This window comes from Spermophilus citellus (genome assembly GCF_964194105.1).
Source record: "Spermophilus citellus genome assembly, chromosome: 5".
Classification (NCBI taxonomy): Eukaryota; Metazoa; Chordata; class Mammalia; order Rodentia; family Sciuridae; genus Spermophilus; species Spermophilus citellus.
Window position 1 is genome coordinate 76,898,752 of NC_138186.1, and position 14,416 is coordinate 76,913,167.

General features: G+C 30.8%; 1 protein-coding gene across 1 annotated transcript in view; it reads right to left on the reverse strand.

Moving 5' to 3' along the window:
• Window positions 1-14,416, reverse strand: part of EYS (eyes shut homolog) — a gene marked incomplete at its 5' end in the record, with an annotated part of 1,607,607 nt that overhangs the window by 1,406,941 nt on the left and 186,250 nt on the right. The window contains 1 exon segment of the mRNA XM_081294994.1: window positions 13,858-14,088. Within this exon segment, the coding sequence (XP_081151120.1) occupies window positions 13,858-14,088 (231 nt within the window).

Below are 14,416 nucleotides of genomic sequence, written 5' to 3' on the forward strand. Positions count from 1 at the left end.
ATTGCAGTAATTGCTCTTTAGGGCATTGAAATTTTGGAAGAACAAATCTTATTCTTGACTAGTCTTTAATTTCATTTCTTAAAAAGTAGTTTAAGCTCATGATACTCAATTTGGTACATTCGCATATATCGAATTTTTCAAATGATATTGTTAGTTATTTTATATATCTTAGGAATCCCTTTTATTTTTTTACCTATTATTTTTGTTTAATATATTTTATTTTCATTTAGTTATATTAATTATCAATATATTGGCATGTCATCATCTATTGTCTGATGTATTCTTTAATTATATCCCCTAGTTTTCTATTTTCTTTATGCTTTTTCAGAAATCTTTTACATTTATTACTTTTATCACAAATCTGACTTTTTGGAGCTCATTATTGCTTTTATGGATTAATATTTCTTTTATCACAATAATACTAAACTTCATTTTCCGATAGTGTTTTTTTTTGTTTGTTTTGTTTTTGTTTTTGTTTTGGTATTGGAGATTGATTGAATCTTGGGGTTTTTGATCATTGAGTTACACCCTAGTAAGTTGCTGTGAGTCTCCCTAAGGTTTTGAGGTTGGCCTAGAATTCAAGATCTTCCTACCTAAACCTCCACTGTCACTGGTTTTTGAGGTGTATGCCACCATGTCAATCTCTTTTCTTATTTCAGATGCTGTTTGTTTTTACTTTTCTCCTATTTTCATAACTTAGTTTACGATATATATGCTTTTAAGAGAAGAAAATAATTTCAAACTATCTTTTATAAATTTAAGCAGATCTCATAAAAAAGAATATATATTTTCAGCTTCATTATTACTATATTTTTTACCTTTATCCATGCTGTACATTTTTTATGGGATTTGCTTTATATTTGCTGCTTACATTATATAAATTAATCTGCATGTGCAAAAACCTAAAAGAAAATAATTGCCTAGTTTAGAATGTTTAGAATTTAATATTCTTGCCATTTCCATGGCCCCTTTTAAAATCTACTTAGAGGATCTTAATTTGATAGGCTGAGTGTTAATACATTTTCCAAACATATAGTGCACTGTTACTGTTAGAGCAGTAGGAAGATGCTGATATTCTCAGGCAGTGAAAATAATCATGGAACACTTCCCATGCCCTCATAAGCTCTAATTGGCCCCCATTCTCATGCCAGGTTCATATGATGAGATGTTCCTTGCTGTAGCCACATATTTTATGAGGGTAATGTCTTTCAGGTCATGTAAAACCCATGTTTTTTAAAAGAAACATGGTAAAATTTTATACTTTCATTGTAGTAAAACAAATATAGAAATGTGAAAATTCTTGCTTATGCCATTTTGCTTCCATTAATATATTTTAATTGTCTATACTTACAACAGGAATAAAACTAGTACAATTTTCTTGGAAATAACAAAAATAAATAAATAAATAAATAAATAAGCAAGCAGCTGTCTATTAAATAGTTTCCAAAAAGTAGTAATGCTTTTGAAATGAAATTTTTTCCATATGTGCTCATATTCTATTAAAATTTTAAAATTGATGTTAATCCATATTGATTAGCATCATCAAAAGCTATAGAATAAGATCCCATTTATACTTCTGTAAAAATATCCTAACAGACACATCTAGCTTTAATGTTGATATAACTCCATTTACCTCTCATTTGGTGCTTAATTATGGCAAGTACAATACAACTACACAATCCCAAACATATAATTATTCTCTATGACCTTATTATATTTGATACCTTTTATCAAGCTAAGTAAACACATGCACATAAGCATAAGTAGGTTATAGATAGATGAATGCACACAATTTTATTACAGCATATTTAAAAATGCCTGATTACAAACTTTTTATGAAGCAAGAAGCTTTGATTACTTTGTTGTTCATCATAACACATCTGATTAATTTGTATTTCTTTGTATACTTCTCCTATAGTAAGAGGTATTTTCTTCTTCTTCAAAACAACAGAGTGAAATATCTTAAAAAGCAGTGGAATAAATCTGACACAACTTTCCTAGGTACATATATGAATATACTACAGTTAATCTCAACATCATGTACATCCACAAGAATGGGATCCTAATTAGAATAAGACATACTCCATGTTTGTATAAATATGTCAAAATAGACTCTACTGTCATACATAACTAAAAAAGAACAAATAAAAAGGAAAACTAAACTTTCCTACAAAATATGTTTATCTATTATAGGTATTCACCATTTATTTTTTAGTGATAAGTGAATTTGAATAACTTCTATCTGCTACATCTTCTGATGTGACATATGTTGCTATTGTCAGCCTGTCCACTGTGCTCCCCACTCCACCTAAAGTTCTCAAAGAAAACTAATATGCTAACTTGAAAGAAAATGGTTTCAAATTCTGGAAACTCCAATATTAATTTATAAAAAAGAAATCTAATTATAGATTTTAAAGTTATTGTGGATTTTTTGATATCTTTTCCAAAATTACAAAATAAATGTAAAATATTAAAATAATAATTTTTCCTGAGGATAGCATTTAATGTTTATGTTATTTTCTGTTACATTTTGTGGCATGATTCTGATATTATACTCTGTAATTGCATTTTGCTGTTATGGTAGTAACAGCCCATTTTACTCAATTTTATATAATATTTAAATTAAAATTTGAGTAGTTTCTAATTAATGAGACCAGACCAAGATTAATTTTATGTTGTAGTCATACCAACAGAAGACACAAAAGTGGCATTATTTTATGAGAAATACAAGAGACACATATTTTCCTGTCTTGCATTTTTGGCTACTGTTTTTTACTGCATTTTATATTTAGTCAGCATTTTTGAAGCTTGTACAGATTATAAGTCTCTTACGAAGTGCCCTGATAGCAATAAAAGCCATGCTATCTTCTATTCATAAAAAAAGTCATTTTGGCAAAGTATTTTTTCTTCAGGAGGTTTTTGAAATCTTGTTAATATAATGTAAAAGCAGAATTTCTGAAAAAATAGAAAACTATAAAAATTTAAGAAATTGTGCAGTTCCCACAATTAGTAAAGTTATAAAATGATAGGAAATTCCCTAAATATACAAAACCAGAATATTATTGGCATATCACATAGAGTTATAAATGTAGAGGATACTCAGGACCTGACAGAAAGAGAAAGAGATTTGACAACTGCATTATTTCAACTATACTAGTATGTAAAAATCAAGAGGAAATATTCCCCTGGTATTGCTGGAACTTACATATCTTACTCTATTCTGGGTGGTGATCAAATTAGTTACTTTGGCTTCCACCTACTTGTCAAGGTTGCCTGGGCTAACAACTAAATTTTTCCAGAATAAGACGACTTTCAGATGGCAATAGGGAATTTTTGACCTGTCTCAATTAATTTCCCCAATGATCTCCACACTGTGTATTTTTTAGATGATAAACTCAGAAAGTAAGTTAAGATTTGCAGCAAGTAAATTAATTCCCACTTGAAAAACGTCATTCTTGTACTTGTTTATTTCGGTCACAATTCTCATTTATTTTCAGTTATTACTCAGTGGTTTAATAATTAAACTTATTGTACATTATCTGAAACACACTTTCAAATTAACAATTTAATCTTGAATAGTACTTCAATTTTTGCCAAATATAGACATCTCTTGTCCAGCTTGTTTCCATGTATACCAAAATGGTGGAACTATATGTTTATGTTTATTCATAGAAAACAAGTACACAGAAATATGTACATATACACATACAATATAAATTAGAAGTCCTATTTATTTTTTAAATTATTTCCTAAAATTTTGACTTAAATTTCTGCTGTTATTTAGCATTAATTCAAAGCTCTTTTACGTTAAATTTAATTTTAAATATTATCAGATATATTCATAAAAATAAACATAATTCCCATGAAATAATCATTTCTGGGTATTTTTTGTCTCATATTATTTTTGCTTTTATGTTTTATCCATAGTTTTAGTTCACTTATATTTATGTAATTAATTTTATATTTGGATTTAAATATATCCAAAAAATTTCCATTTCTTTCATCATTTATTATATTTCTATTTGTTAAAATGTTTTTGGATTATTTTCTCATTGCACTCTCCCACTTCCTTTTAATTATATTTATACACCCTGTTACTACTTTGTATTTTGGCTAGGGACTGCAGCATTCATTATTAGCTTACAATATTTTAATTTAAATTGTTACCTGAAGTACATGCCACACAATGCAAGCGTTTTAAATATTAAATATATTTAAACTTCTTCAAACATATGTTAGTATTTTTATGTTATTCTTTATATATTTTAAACTACCCAAGACATTGATATTATCATGTTGTAGAGCCAATATTTCAGTAACCCACATAATGAACTCTCATTGTGATTATTTCCCAGCTACATCTCCAAGCTCCCAAGTACAGTCTTTTACCATCTTTATGATAATCTTCATACAGCATATAATTTTTGGGAGGGAGGTCATACCAAGGAATGAACTCAGGGCACTCGAACACTGAGCCACCTCCCAAGTCTTATTTTGTATTTTATGTAGAGACAGGGTCTCACTGAGTTGCTTACCACCCTGCTTTTGCTGAGCCTGGCTTTGAACTTGCAATCCTCCTGCCTCAGTGTCCCAAGCCACTGGGATTATAGGCATGCACCACCGTACCTGGCTAGCATGTAATTTAAAATTTATTTGTATTGTATATATTTAAGGTGTATATAAGGATTGTTAGTATTTTAACTGAAGCATGAAACACAAAATTATATATATTAATGTGTTATTATGTGAGGTTTTGATAAATGTATACATTTTGTAATATTTAAATAAATTTATACATATTTATCTATTCCTTTATATATTTATGGTGAAAATTCTTTCTTCTAGCTTTTTGAAATGTACAGTATGTTACTGTTACCTACAGTAACCAACTGTGCAATGGCATACCTGAACTTCCCAATTCTATGTAACTGTAGTTCAGTACGTATTGATCAATGTTTTCTCATTCTTCCTCTCCTATGCTCCCTACCTCTGGTAAGTACTATTGTATTCTAAACTTCTATGGGATCAATTTTTTTAGATTCCTCAGAACAGTGAGATCAAATATCCTTTTAAGAAGTTTGCTGTGATGTTTCTCATTTTTGTAAATATCTTTTATTTATCTTTTATGCTTAAAAGATATTTTATAGTGCAGGTGGCAAAGATTTTATCCCATTCTGTAGGCTCTCTCTTCACATTCTTGATAGTCAAGAAGCTTTTTAGTTTGATACCACCCCATTTGTTGATTCTTGATTTTAGTTCTTGCATTTTAGGATTCTTGTTTAGAAAGTCGGTTCCTAAGCCAACATGATGTAGATTAGGGCCTACATTTTGTCTATTAGGTGTGGGGGTCTCTGGTTGACTAACTTGGTCCTTGATCCACTTTGAGATGAATTTTGTGTAGGGTGAGAGACAGAGGTTTAATTTTGTTTTGCTACATATGGATTTCCAGTTTTCCCAGCATTATTTGTCTCCAGGATATATAAAGAACTTAAAAAACATAACACCAAAAAACATAACCCAATAAATAAGTGGGCAAAGGAACAGAACAGACACTTCACAGAAGAATTAAAATCTGTCAGCAAATATATGAAAAAATGTTCAACATTACTAGTGGTTAGAGAAATGAAAATTTAAACTACACTGGGAGTTTATCTCACTCTAGTGAGAATGACAATTATTAAGGATACAAGTAACAATAAATGTTGCTGAAGATGTAGGGGGAAAGGTACACTCATATATTGTTGGTGGGACTTCAGATTGATGCAACCACTCTGGGAAAGCAGTATGGAGATTTTTCCAAAAATGTGGAATGGAACAACCATTTGAACCAGTTATTCCACTCCTTGGCATATACCCAAAGGACTTAAAATCAGCATATTATAGTGATGATGTCACATCATTGTTTATACAGTTCAATTCATAATAGCTTACCTATGGAATCAGGCTAGGTACTCTTCAACAGATGAATATATAAAGAAAATGTGGTACATATACACAGTAGAATATTACTCAACTATGAAGAGAAAAGAAATTATGGTATTTTTCAGTAAATGTATGGAGTTGGAGAATATCATGCTAAGAGAAATAAGCCAATCCTCAAAAAAGAAAAAAAAGGATAAGTGTTCTTTTTGAAATGTGAATGTTAACTCATAATAAGGGGTGGGGGTGGTAAGAATAGAAATTCTTTGGATTAGACAAAGGAGAATGAATGGAAAGAAGGGGGAATGGGAATAGGAAAGAGAGTAGAATGAATCAGCCAGTACGTTCCTATGTTCATATATGACCAATGTAATTCCATGTCATATACCAGAAGAATGGGAAGTTGTCCTACATGCATATATAACATGTCAAAGTACATTATACTGTCATGTATAATTAAAAAGAATAAATAAAAAATGAAATTAGATTAAATAATATTTTATAGTGAGAGACCAATAATTTATTTAAATTAATGAACAAAGTATACATAATTGTGTCTTGATAGCTACTTAATAATGTATGCCCTTAGTGATCGCATATATAAGCACATACTCCTACATATACATTTTTATTTATCTGTCTGTCTGGAAGTATGTCTGTCTCTTTGATATTACTAGTCCTATAATACCTTTGACCTACCATTCACTGATTCCTATATTTTCTAAAAGATATCAAGATACAAAGTATTTAGCAAAAAATCTTAGACAAGTGAAATACCAAATATTTTTCATAATTTATGTTGCAACTTGAAAAATTCATTCCAGATACTAATTATAAGATTCCTTTATATATAAGTTTTCATCTGTTGAAGCTCATGTAAACTGATTATATTCTGAGGAAGTAAATATTGAACATATCAAACATTAAACATTTAAGGTCATTACTTTACTACTATATAAATTTTATTTTATTTAACAATTAATAGCTTTATTTCTATTAAAAGTATACCGCTCTATTAAGTTTGTATTTGAGGGACTGCTGAAATCAAGGAGTGATGATAGGAAACATACTTAATTCTCATTCTTATGCCTGGACTTGGGTCTATTAAAACCTAAACAAACCAAACAGGAAAGAGGGTTGACAGAAACATGTGTGAAAGGCAACATTAAAGAAAAGGCTATGGGGAAAGAACTGGTTTTTTCACACTAGGAAATTGTTATGTGCCTTTTGTGAGTTTAAATAATTAAACTTCATCTAAGAAAACAAAATTAAACAGAAATTGTGACTTTTAAAATGGCAAAGGGATTGCAGCTTCATTGAAAGTAGGGTGTATTATTATGATTGGATGGCAAATATTTAGCTATAGCACAACACATTTGTCTTTCAGATTCTGATTTAATTGTAAATGGTAGTTTCTTAACCTCATTAAGATGCAAAATTTATACAAAGGATTGCCTGCATAATTATCAAATATTTTACTATATGTTTTATTTCAGGAAGTAAAAGGTTATGTGCAGGAATTTAATTGTGATCTGGCAATAAAATATATTCAACAGTGATTTTAATTGTACTCACACATGGGATTTTCTCCACAAGAACTAGATTTCTAAAGGTCAAGCATTTATACTACAGTGTTATAAAATAATCTTCTTGTAATATGGAGAATACACAGCTTTTCATCAGAAGTAGTCCTAATTAACTTCCTAAGGGAAATGACCAAATATATTCATCTTACACATGGAATATCAATATTGATATATTTATTCCAAGAGCATTTTTATACTGTAAAATATTTCAAAGCAAATAATTGCAAAAATTTGCACCAAAACAGCTACAGGGGACCTGGTCTTTGGTCATGTTTCAGCTAGACAAAGCTAGAAAATGTCTCACATCATTTTTCAGTTTTACCAATATATGGGTTAGCATCCCATTTCTCTTTTGTAAATGTATCTCACATTACTATTAGGAAATACTGAAAGATTTGAGCTTCCTCAGGGAAATCCAGTGTATTTATATAAGATGATAACATTAGTAGAACATAAGGTATTTGTAACTGCTCAAGTTTTTCTATACTTTTATATTCTTGAAATTTTCCACTGAAGTTAATAAGATGATCAAACCCAAATCTCAAAAATCATACAAATACACCAACACAACACTATCAAATCCCACAACTACATTTTAATTATATCAAATAGTAAGCAGCATGAGACTAAATAAGTTAAATATCTGGAGTCCAAAATTTCTAATGTTTTTAAAGAAAGAATTAGTACAACTTGTTAGTTGTCATATCTACAAATCTTAAATACATGGATAATATAGTTTTATCAATGTTAAAAATATCATGTTAAGTTGTAAAAAAAAATGTATATTTCTAAGGGTTAGTGGGTCCTGATTTTTAATTCAAAAGATGTAGAAACTACTTGTAAAAATTCAGTCAAGAATCTGTCTTGATAGATGTTCAATAATTTTGCCTGTGGGATCAGAGAATGTAATATTTGAGCTGAACTTTGAAGGGCAAATGGAATGAAACTGAGTCTTAAAATTCTCTGTGAAATGCAAAGTATTCATAAACAAGAAACTAGTGCTAAGTTTTAGTAAAACCTAAGGAATTTTTGCATCTTTTCAAACTATTGAGATGTCTCATTTTATTTTAAAACTTCAGAAAAAAATGAGCACTCTTCATATCTTTGTATAAAGCCTTATGAGTTGGTAAAACTAAAAATAAGGCTTCTATAAAACACACATGAAAGACGAATATCACTTGTGTAGATATATGAAAAGGCTTGAAAAATTATAAAAGTAAATTTTCATTGTATTCCATGGGTCAATATAATTATTTTCTATTCTTATTTGAAATATTTTAAATTGTAAAGTTTAAGATATCATTTATTACCTTCTTAATGCCAAGCAAATAGCATTTGTAATCATAATATGACCTAAATTCCACTGAATCCATGAGTAAGACAAGGATGTTCATTAACACTAGTTATGTTCCTTCATCTAATAACTGGTCACATTACAACAAACAGCTACGTAAAACCAACTGTTTTAGTTAGCTTTTTCCGATGGTGTGATTAAAGCACCCAATCAGAACAACTCTAAAGGATACAGAAAGACAAAAAAAATAAGATTGTGCCAAAATAACAATAATTACAACCACCACCACTAAAACAACAATAATAAAAAAAAAAAACACATACATACTTCCTTTGACTAAACAGCTCTATTTCAAGTTTGGTTGGTTCACTTAAGCAAATACTCTGAAGCCATTAAAATTGAGAAAATGTATATCTATCTTACTGATATACATTAATGTTCACCACTTATCTGTAAGGGAAAAAAAGAGGAAATATAAACGTGTACAAAATCCAGTATTGATATTTTATTTGGGTAATTTTTTCTCCCATGAAGAAGAACTGATAGGGAGTTGACAATAAGCTCACCACAGTATATTCAGGGATGAATTCTAGGGACATATCAGTCTCTGGTGACTCATCTTCATGCTCTACTATAAGAATTATGTTTCTTGGGAGACCAGGCTCATTCCTATGAGGAGTAACAGTCATGATAGGCTGAAGTAGTGAGTTTTGCCCTTCCATTATCAGAGATCTGTACTAGCTGGGTGGCTCAAGAAACAATATAGCTGAATATGATTGATGGTGATGAAACAGAGCCTGATGAAATCCTACATGTATTGAAAGCCTTGGGCAGGTATTAAAGGTTGATAGAATTTTCATGAAAAGGGGGGATGTACACTCAGCTTTGTGAGGGACAGAGTAAAGTGGAGTAGGGGGCACCAGGAAAGGAACAGTAGATTTAAAGCATCACCTCAGCAATTAAGTGAAAACAAACACTAACTCCTTTGGTTTGATGGAGGATTATATTGTCACAGTTAAATTTGGAGAAAGTCATTAATATAGACACCAGATGTAGATCCTAACCCTTACTCTCAGGCATAAATAAGAAATATTTGGTATGAAATGAAATCAATTACAAATAAAACACCAGGATTGATATTTCTGAATGTTTGTGTCTAAATGATCAGAACAAAAAGAGTTTACTCTATACATTTATTTGAGGTTAAAAATATCTGTGAAGGCTGGGATTGTGGCTCAGTGGCAGAGGACTTGCCTCGAATGTGTAAGGCACTGGGTTTGATCCTCATAAAAATAAATAAATAATTTTAAAATAAAGGTATTGTGTCTATCTACAACTAAAAACATATTTTAAAAATATCTGTGAGGTCAGAATAGAATTGACAATGTTGAAGTTTACATTAATTCTGTTTCTATTAAAAGTGGAGAGGAATGTGCAAGGAAGGAAGTGTGGGAGATTAAATCTTAGAAACAGGTGTCCATTTAAACACCTCATATAAAGTCTTCCAATTCTGTAGTGAATGGGATCACTTGAGTTTTGTGATCAATCAATTTACTTTTCTGATAAACACAGAAACTGCATTTTCCTGAACATAGAAGTATAAATGCAGCTATAAATCTCTTTGTATCCCACTTTTTCCTGATTTTCAGGGACTTACAGGCTGATTTGGGGAAAATGAAAATATAATGTACATTATTTGGTTAGGATGATTTACTCATAACATTCATTGCCCTCCTTCTATCATTTTTAGGTGTAATTGAAAATGATTAGGGCACTCTGGTAAGCTCTGCTATTTAGAATACATGTATAATATCGTATTTCACCAGGGTCCTATTCTAAGAGAATGGCTGTTCCACCTCATACTGGGCATAGCATCTGAAAAATAAGCCAATCTATTAGAAGAGTGAAAACTAGGCACAGTAATTGACAGTGCATAATGGCAGCTGAATATCAGCTAAACTGTAAACTTGGTTGAAACACTACTGAATTTTATAGACAGAAGTTAATAGACAAGGAAATAAAATAGATCCATGAAGAAGTTTTGATATCTGGAATTGAAACAATTTTGTATTACCCAGGTAACTTAGACTTATAAAGAAAACTCCCTAGCTGACATCTGGAAGAATAGAGAATCACATAGGTTTGTAAGTCAAATATACAATATATAAAGCTGTGGCAGTAAGGAATTTGCTTTAAGGTACAAGCATCACAAACATTAGGTAAAAAGGAAAGGACAGACTATATCAAGGAATCTTAGCTCAGGCCCACCTTAATAGGCAAAGTCTGAGTCTAATTTCCTAAAAATAACTTTGGGTCCTCTAACTGGCCAAAAGAGCTCTTTCTGACAAATCAGTTATCAAGACCAATAGGAGAAGATGTTTATTCGAGTCAAGGAACAGAGGAAACCCAGAATAATTGAAACAGAAACAAGCATTACTCTATATAAAAATGTAGCCAACTGACTGCTCTTATTTGACTACAAAGAATTTTAGAAAAGAGAAGTGTTTTTTTTAAAGTCTAAAAAAATTAAAAAGAAAAAATTAACTTAAAAATCAAATTTAGAATTCTTCACTAAAGTATCATGGAGATGCATAACATGGGAATTGTACATAGGCTGTAACTTGAATGTAATCCACTGGAATTATTCTGAGTATAAAATCCTTGTGAAATTTCGGATAATAGCTTTGGAATCAGATTTCAATAATAAAAAATCCACTCACGTATATAGCTTTCCCCGGTAGAGGCATCAGATTCCTACTCCAGGGCTTAGTGGGTTTCCTGCAGAGAACACTGGGCTAGATGATTTTACATGCTGTGGTGAATGATAGTGCACATTCAAAGATGAGTTTTGCATCTTTGGATCCACAAAAGTCCTCTTCATTAGCATTAATGGGATTAGAACAGCTTTCTCAAAGTCTCCCAGACCAGCAACATTAGCATGACCCCAAACTTCCTGAGTTCTACAACTACTGAATAAGAAACTCCCATGTAGCTGATGATCCCTGGTCTATCAGGACCTCCAGGTGATTTTCGTGAACATTTATGTCTGACTTCTTCAGGGCTACAGATACAGAGAGTAGAGACTTAACTAGGGAATTCAATTGTAAAGCTAAAGTATCCATAAAAGATGTTGGAGATTAGAGAAAAGTAACCAAAGTGTGGTAAAACTCTTTTTAAAATGTTAACAAATTCATGTAGGAAATAAATGAGTTCCTATACAGAGGGAGAGAGACCAGATTGGAGGAAGTGAAAGGCAGAGCAGGAAACAATCAAGGAAAAGAGTAAAGGCAGGGAGGATACAATGGAGATGAAGCCAGGTGGAAGACATCAGGTGGAAGAAAATAATTGTATGAAGAGAGAGACAATTGACGAATTAGGAGAATCAGAAGGGAGAGACTAGGAAGAGAGGATGAGGGGCAACAAATATTCTGCTTTTCCCCTATCCCTGGGAAAATTTAGAGAGATCAGCTCCTTCACATCTCTGTGTGAACACTTTAGAAGTCAGACTAAATATTTTTAATTTAAGGAAACCCACAGAATTTTTTACAACTCAGTGAGACAAGATAGGTCTTGCTGTTAATATGACCTCATGAGGCTTATACTGGATTTTATTTAAATAATAAAGAAAAATATCATATATTTAATAACAAGTCAGAAATGTGGGTCATGCCAATCATACACTATATAGTGTGGTATTGGATGTGTGCATATGTATGTAAGTATAGTAGAACTATATGAATAGAATATGAAAAATAAATATTTAATGATCATACAATGTACAACCAATATAGTCTTAAGAGAGTAAATGATAAATCATTCATTGATAATGTGTGTACTAGTTCTTTCTTATATTTCATATCCATTTGTAGATTAACTTTAGATGTTTATAATTTGGGAAAGATAGTTCAGGTTTTAAAAAAAGTATACACACACACACACACAAACACACAAATATATTATGTTTTCAAATGTAGGCAACTAACTTTAATAATGTTAGTACATTTATGCCATTTTATTTTTACTTACAGTTTTTTTGTGTGTATGGAGCAATGGGATCAATTTTTAGAGAAATTACCTGAATTTGTGCATTCAAATGTGTTTCCAGCTTCAGAGAAGTTAATCTGAAGAGCCATACATTTATTCCAGTGATATCACTATTTTCAGTTTTGGAATGCAATATTTTAAGATTGCCTCCAATGACTCCAAAACCTGTAGCATATTACTTTAAATATCAAATAGGAAAGTACATTTTTCCAGCTTTTGATGGAATCCAAATAACTTTTTGAATTTGGTTTGTTTAATAAAATGAAATAATATTTTATTATTATATTAGTAGTGTACTGAAAGATAGATATGGCTTAAAAGTGACATTATTTTCTTCCTGCTTAGCCTCTGTATGGTTTTTATAAACAAAATAATAAAAAGTTTTTAAGTTATTTTAAACTATCATTTCAATGTAACAATCGCTGGAAAAGAATCATTTCATTTTAAGAATAAAATCTCTAGTTATATAAATGAGAGTCTGATTTTATTATACTAAAAGCTACCTTCGTACCACATAGCCACTCTGAATCTTGTCCTTTGTTGTACAAATGATGTAATATGTATGTGATTTTATTTTATTTTTATCGTATTAATTTCAAGTCAAAAAAATGACCTTGCCAATTCTGAAATAACATTTTTATTCTTAAAGTAAGAAAAAAACTGGCACTCACTGTGCTGATGCAGGCAAAATGGAAGATGAAATGCAGTTCTGAACGTGTTCAGGCAAAGTTATTAGAAGATTGTGGCTGCCAGTTTTGCTCTTTGGACTTTTGACATACGCCATCGTATTCTCAATGGTTCAAGCTGCCCTTCTTAGCCAAATTTGCATGAGTAAGGATATGTAGTCAGTAAAGAAATTGCCCAAAGAACAACTCTCTTATTCCAGTGAAGGCATTTTTACATTGCCAAATGAGAAATCAGACTACAATATTATCAATCATTAGATGCAGTTTAGATACTTCAAATAAACATATTAAAAAATTATCCACTAAAGACTGATTTCTCAGGAAATACTTGCCTGTATATCCTGGGATATACTTGCAGTAGAAATACCAAGTCAAGTGAATATTTGTTGCTCCATTTTTGCAGTGTGCAGATTTACAATTCTCGGTTACTCTTTCACAGATGTTTCTTTCATATCTTTGCAGATAGCTACAGTTACAGTTGTGCAGATGGGTCAGGCAGAGGGCATGCAATGATGTAGTATGATTTCCTGTGCAATTTTCAACATTGATAATAGAGAATCTGCCAAGGTAACCCAAAGAACAGCTACATCTGAAACATAAAAAGTTGAAATCTCAGTTAGTCATGGACTCCATTTTAATATGTTAAATAAGTTGCATATTTATTTTAAATTTATATAAATAATTATTTAATAAAAGTGTATTTGGGTTGTGCTTTCATAATATCCTGATAGAAAGTGTCCATTCTTGGCAAAGTATAATTTTGTTTACTGTGAAAAATTAAAAGTGGAAAGAACTTTGGTCTAGAAATAGGTCTAGACTTAAATGCATGTTCTGCCACTTTATTTGTATTTGAGCTAGTATAATATGAACTCTATTGATGCTAAGTG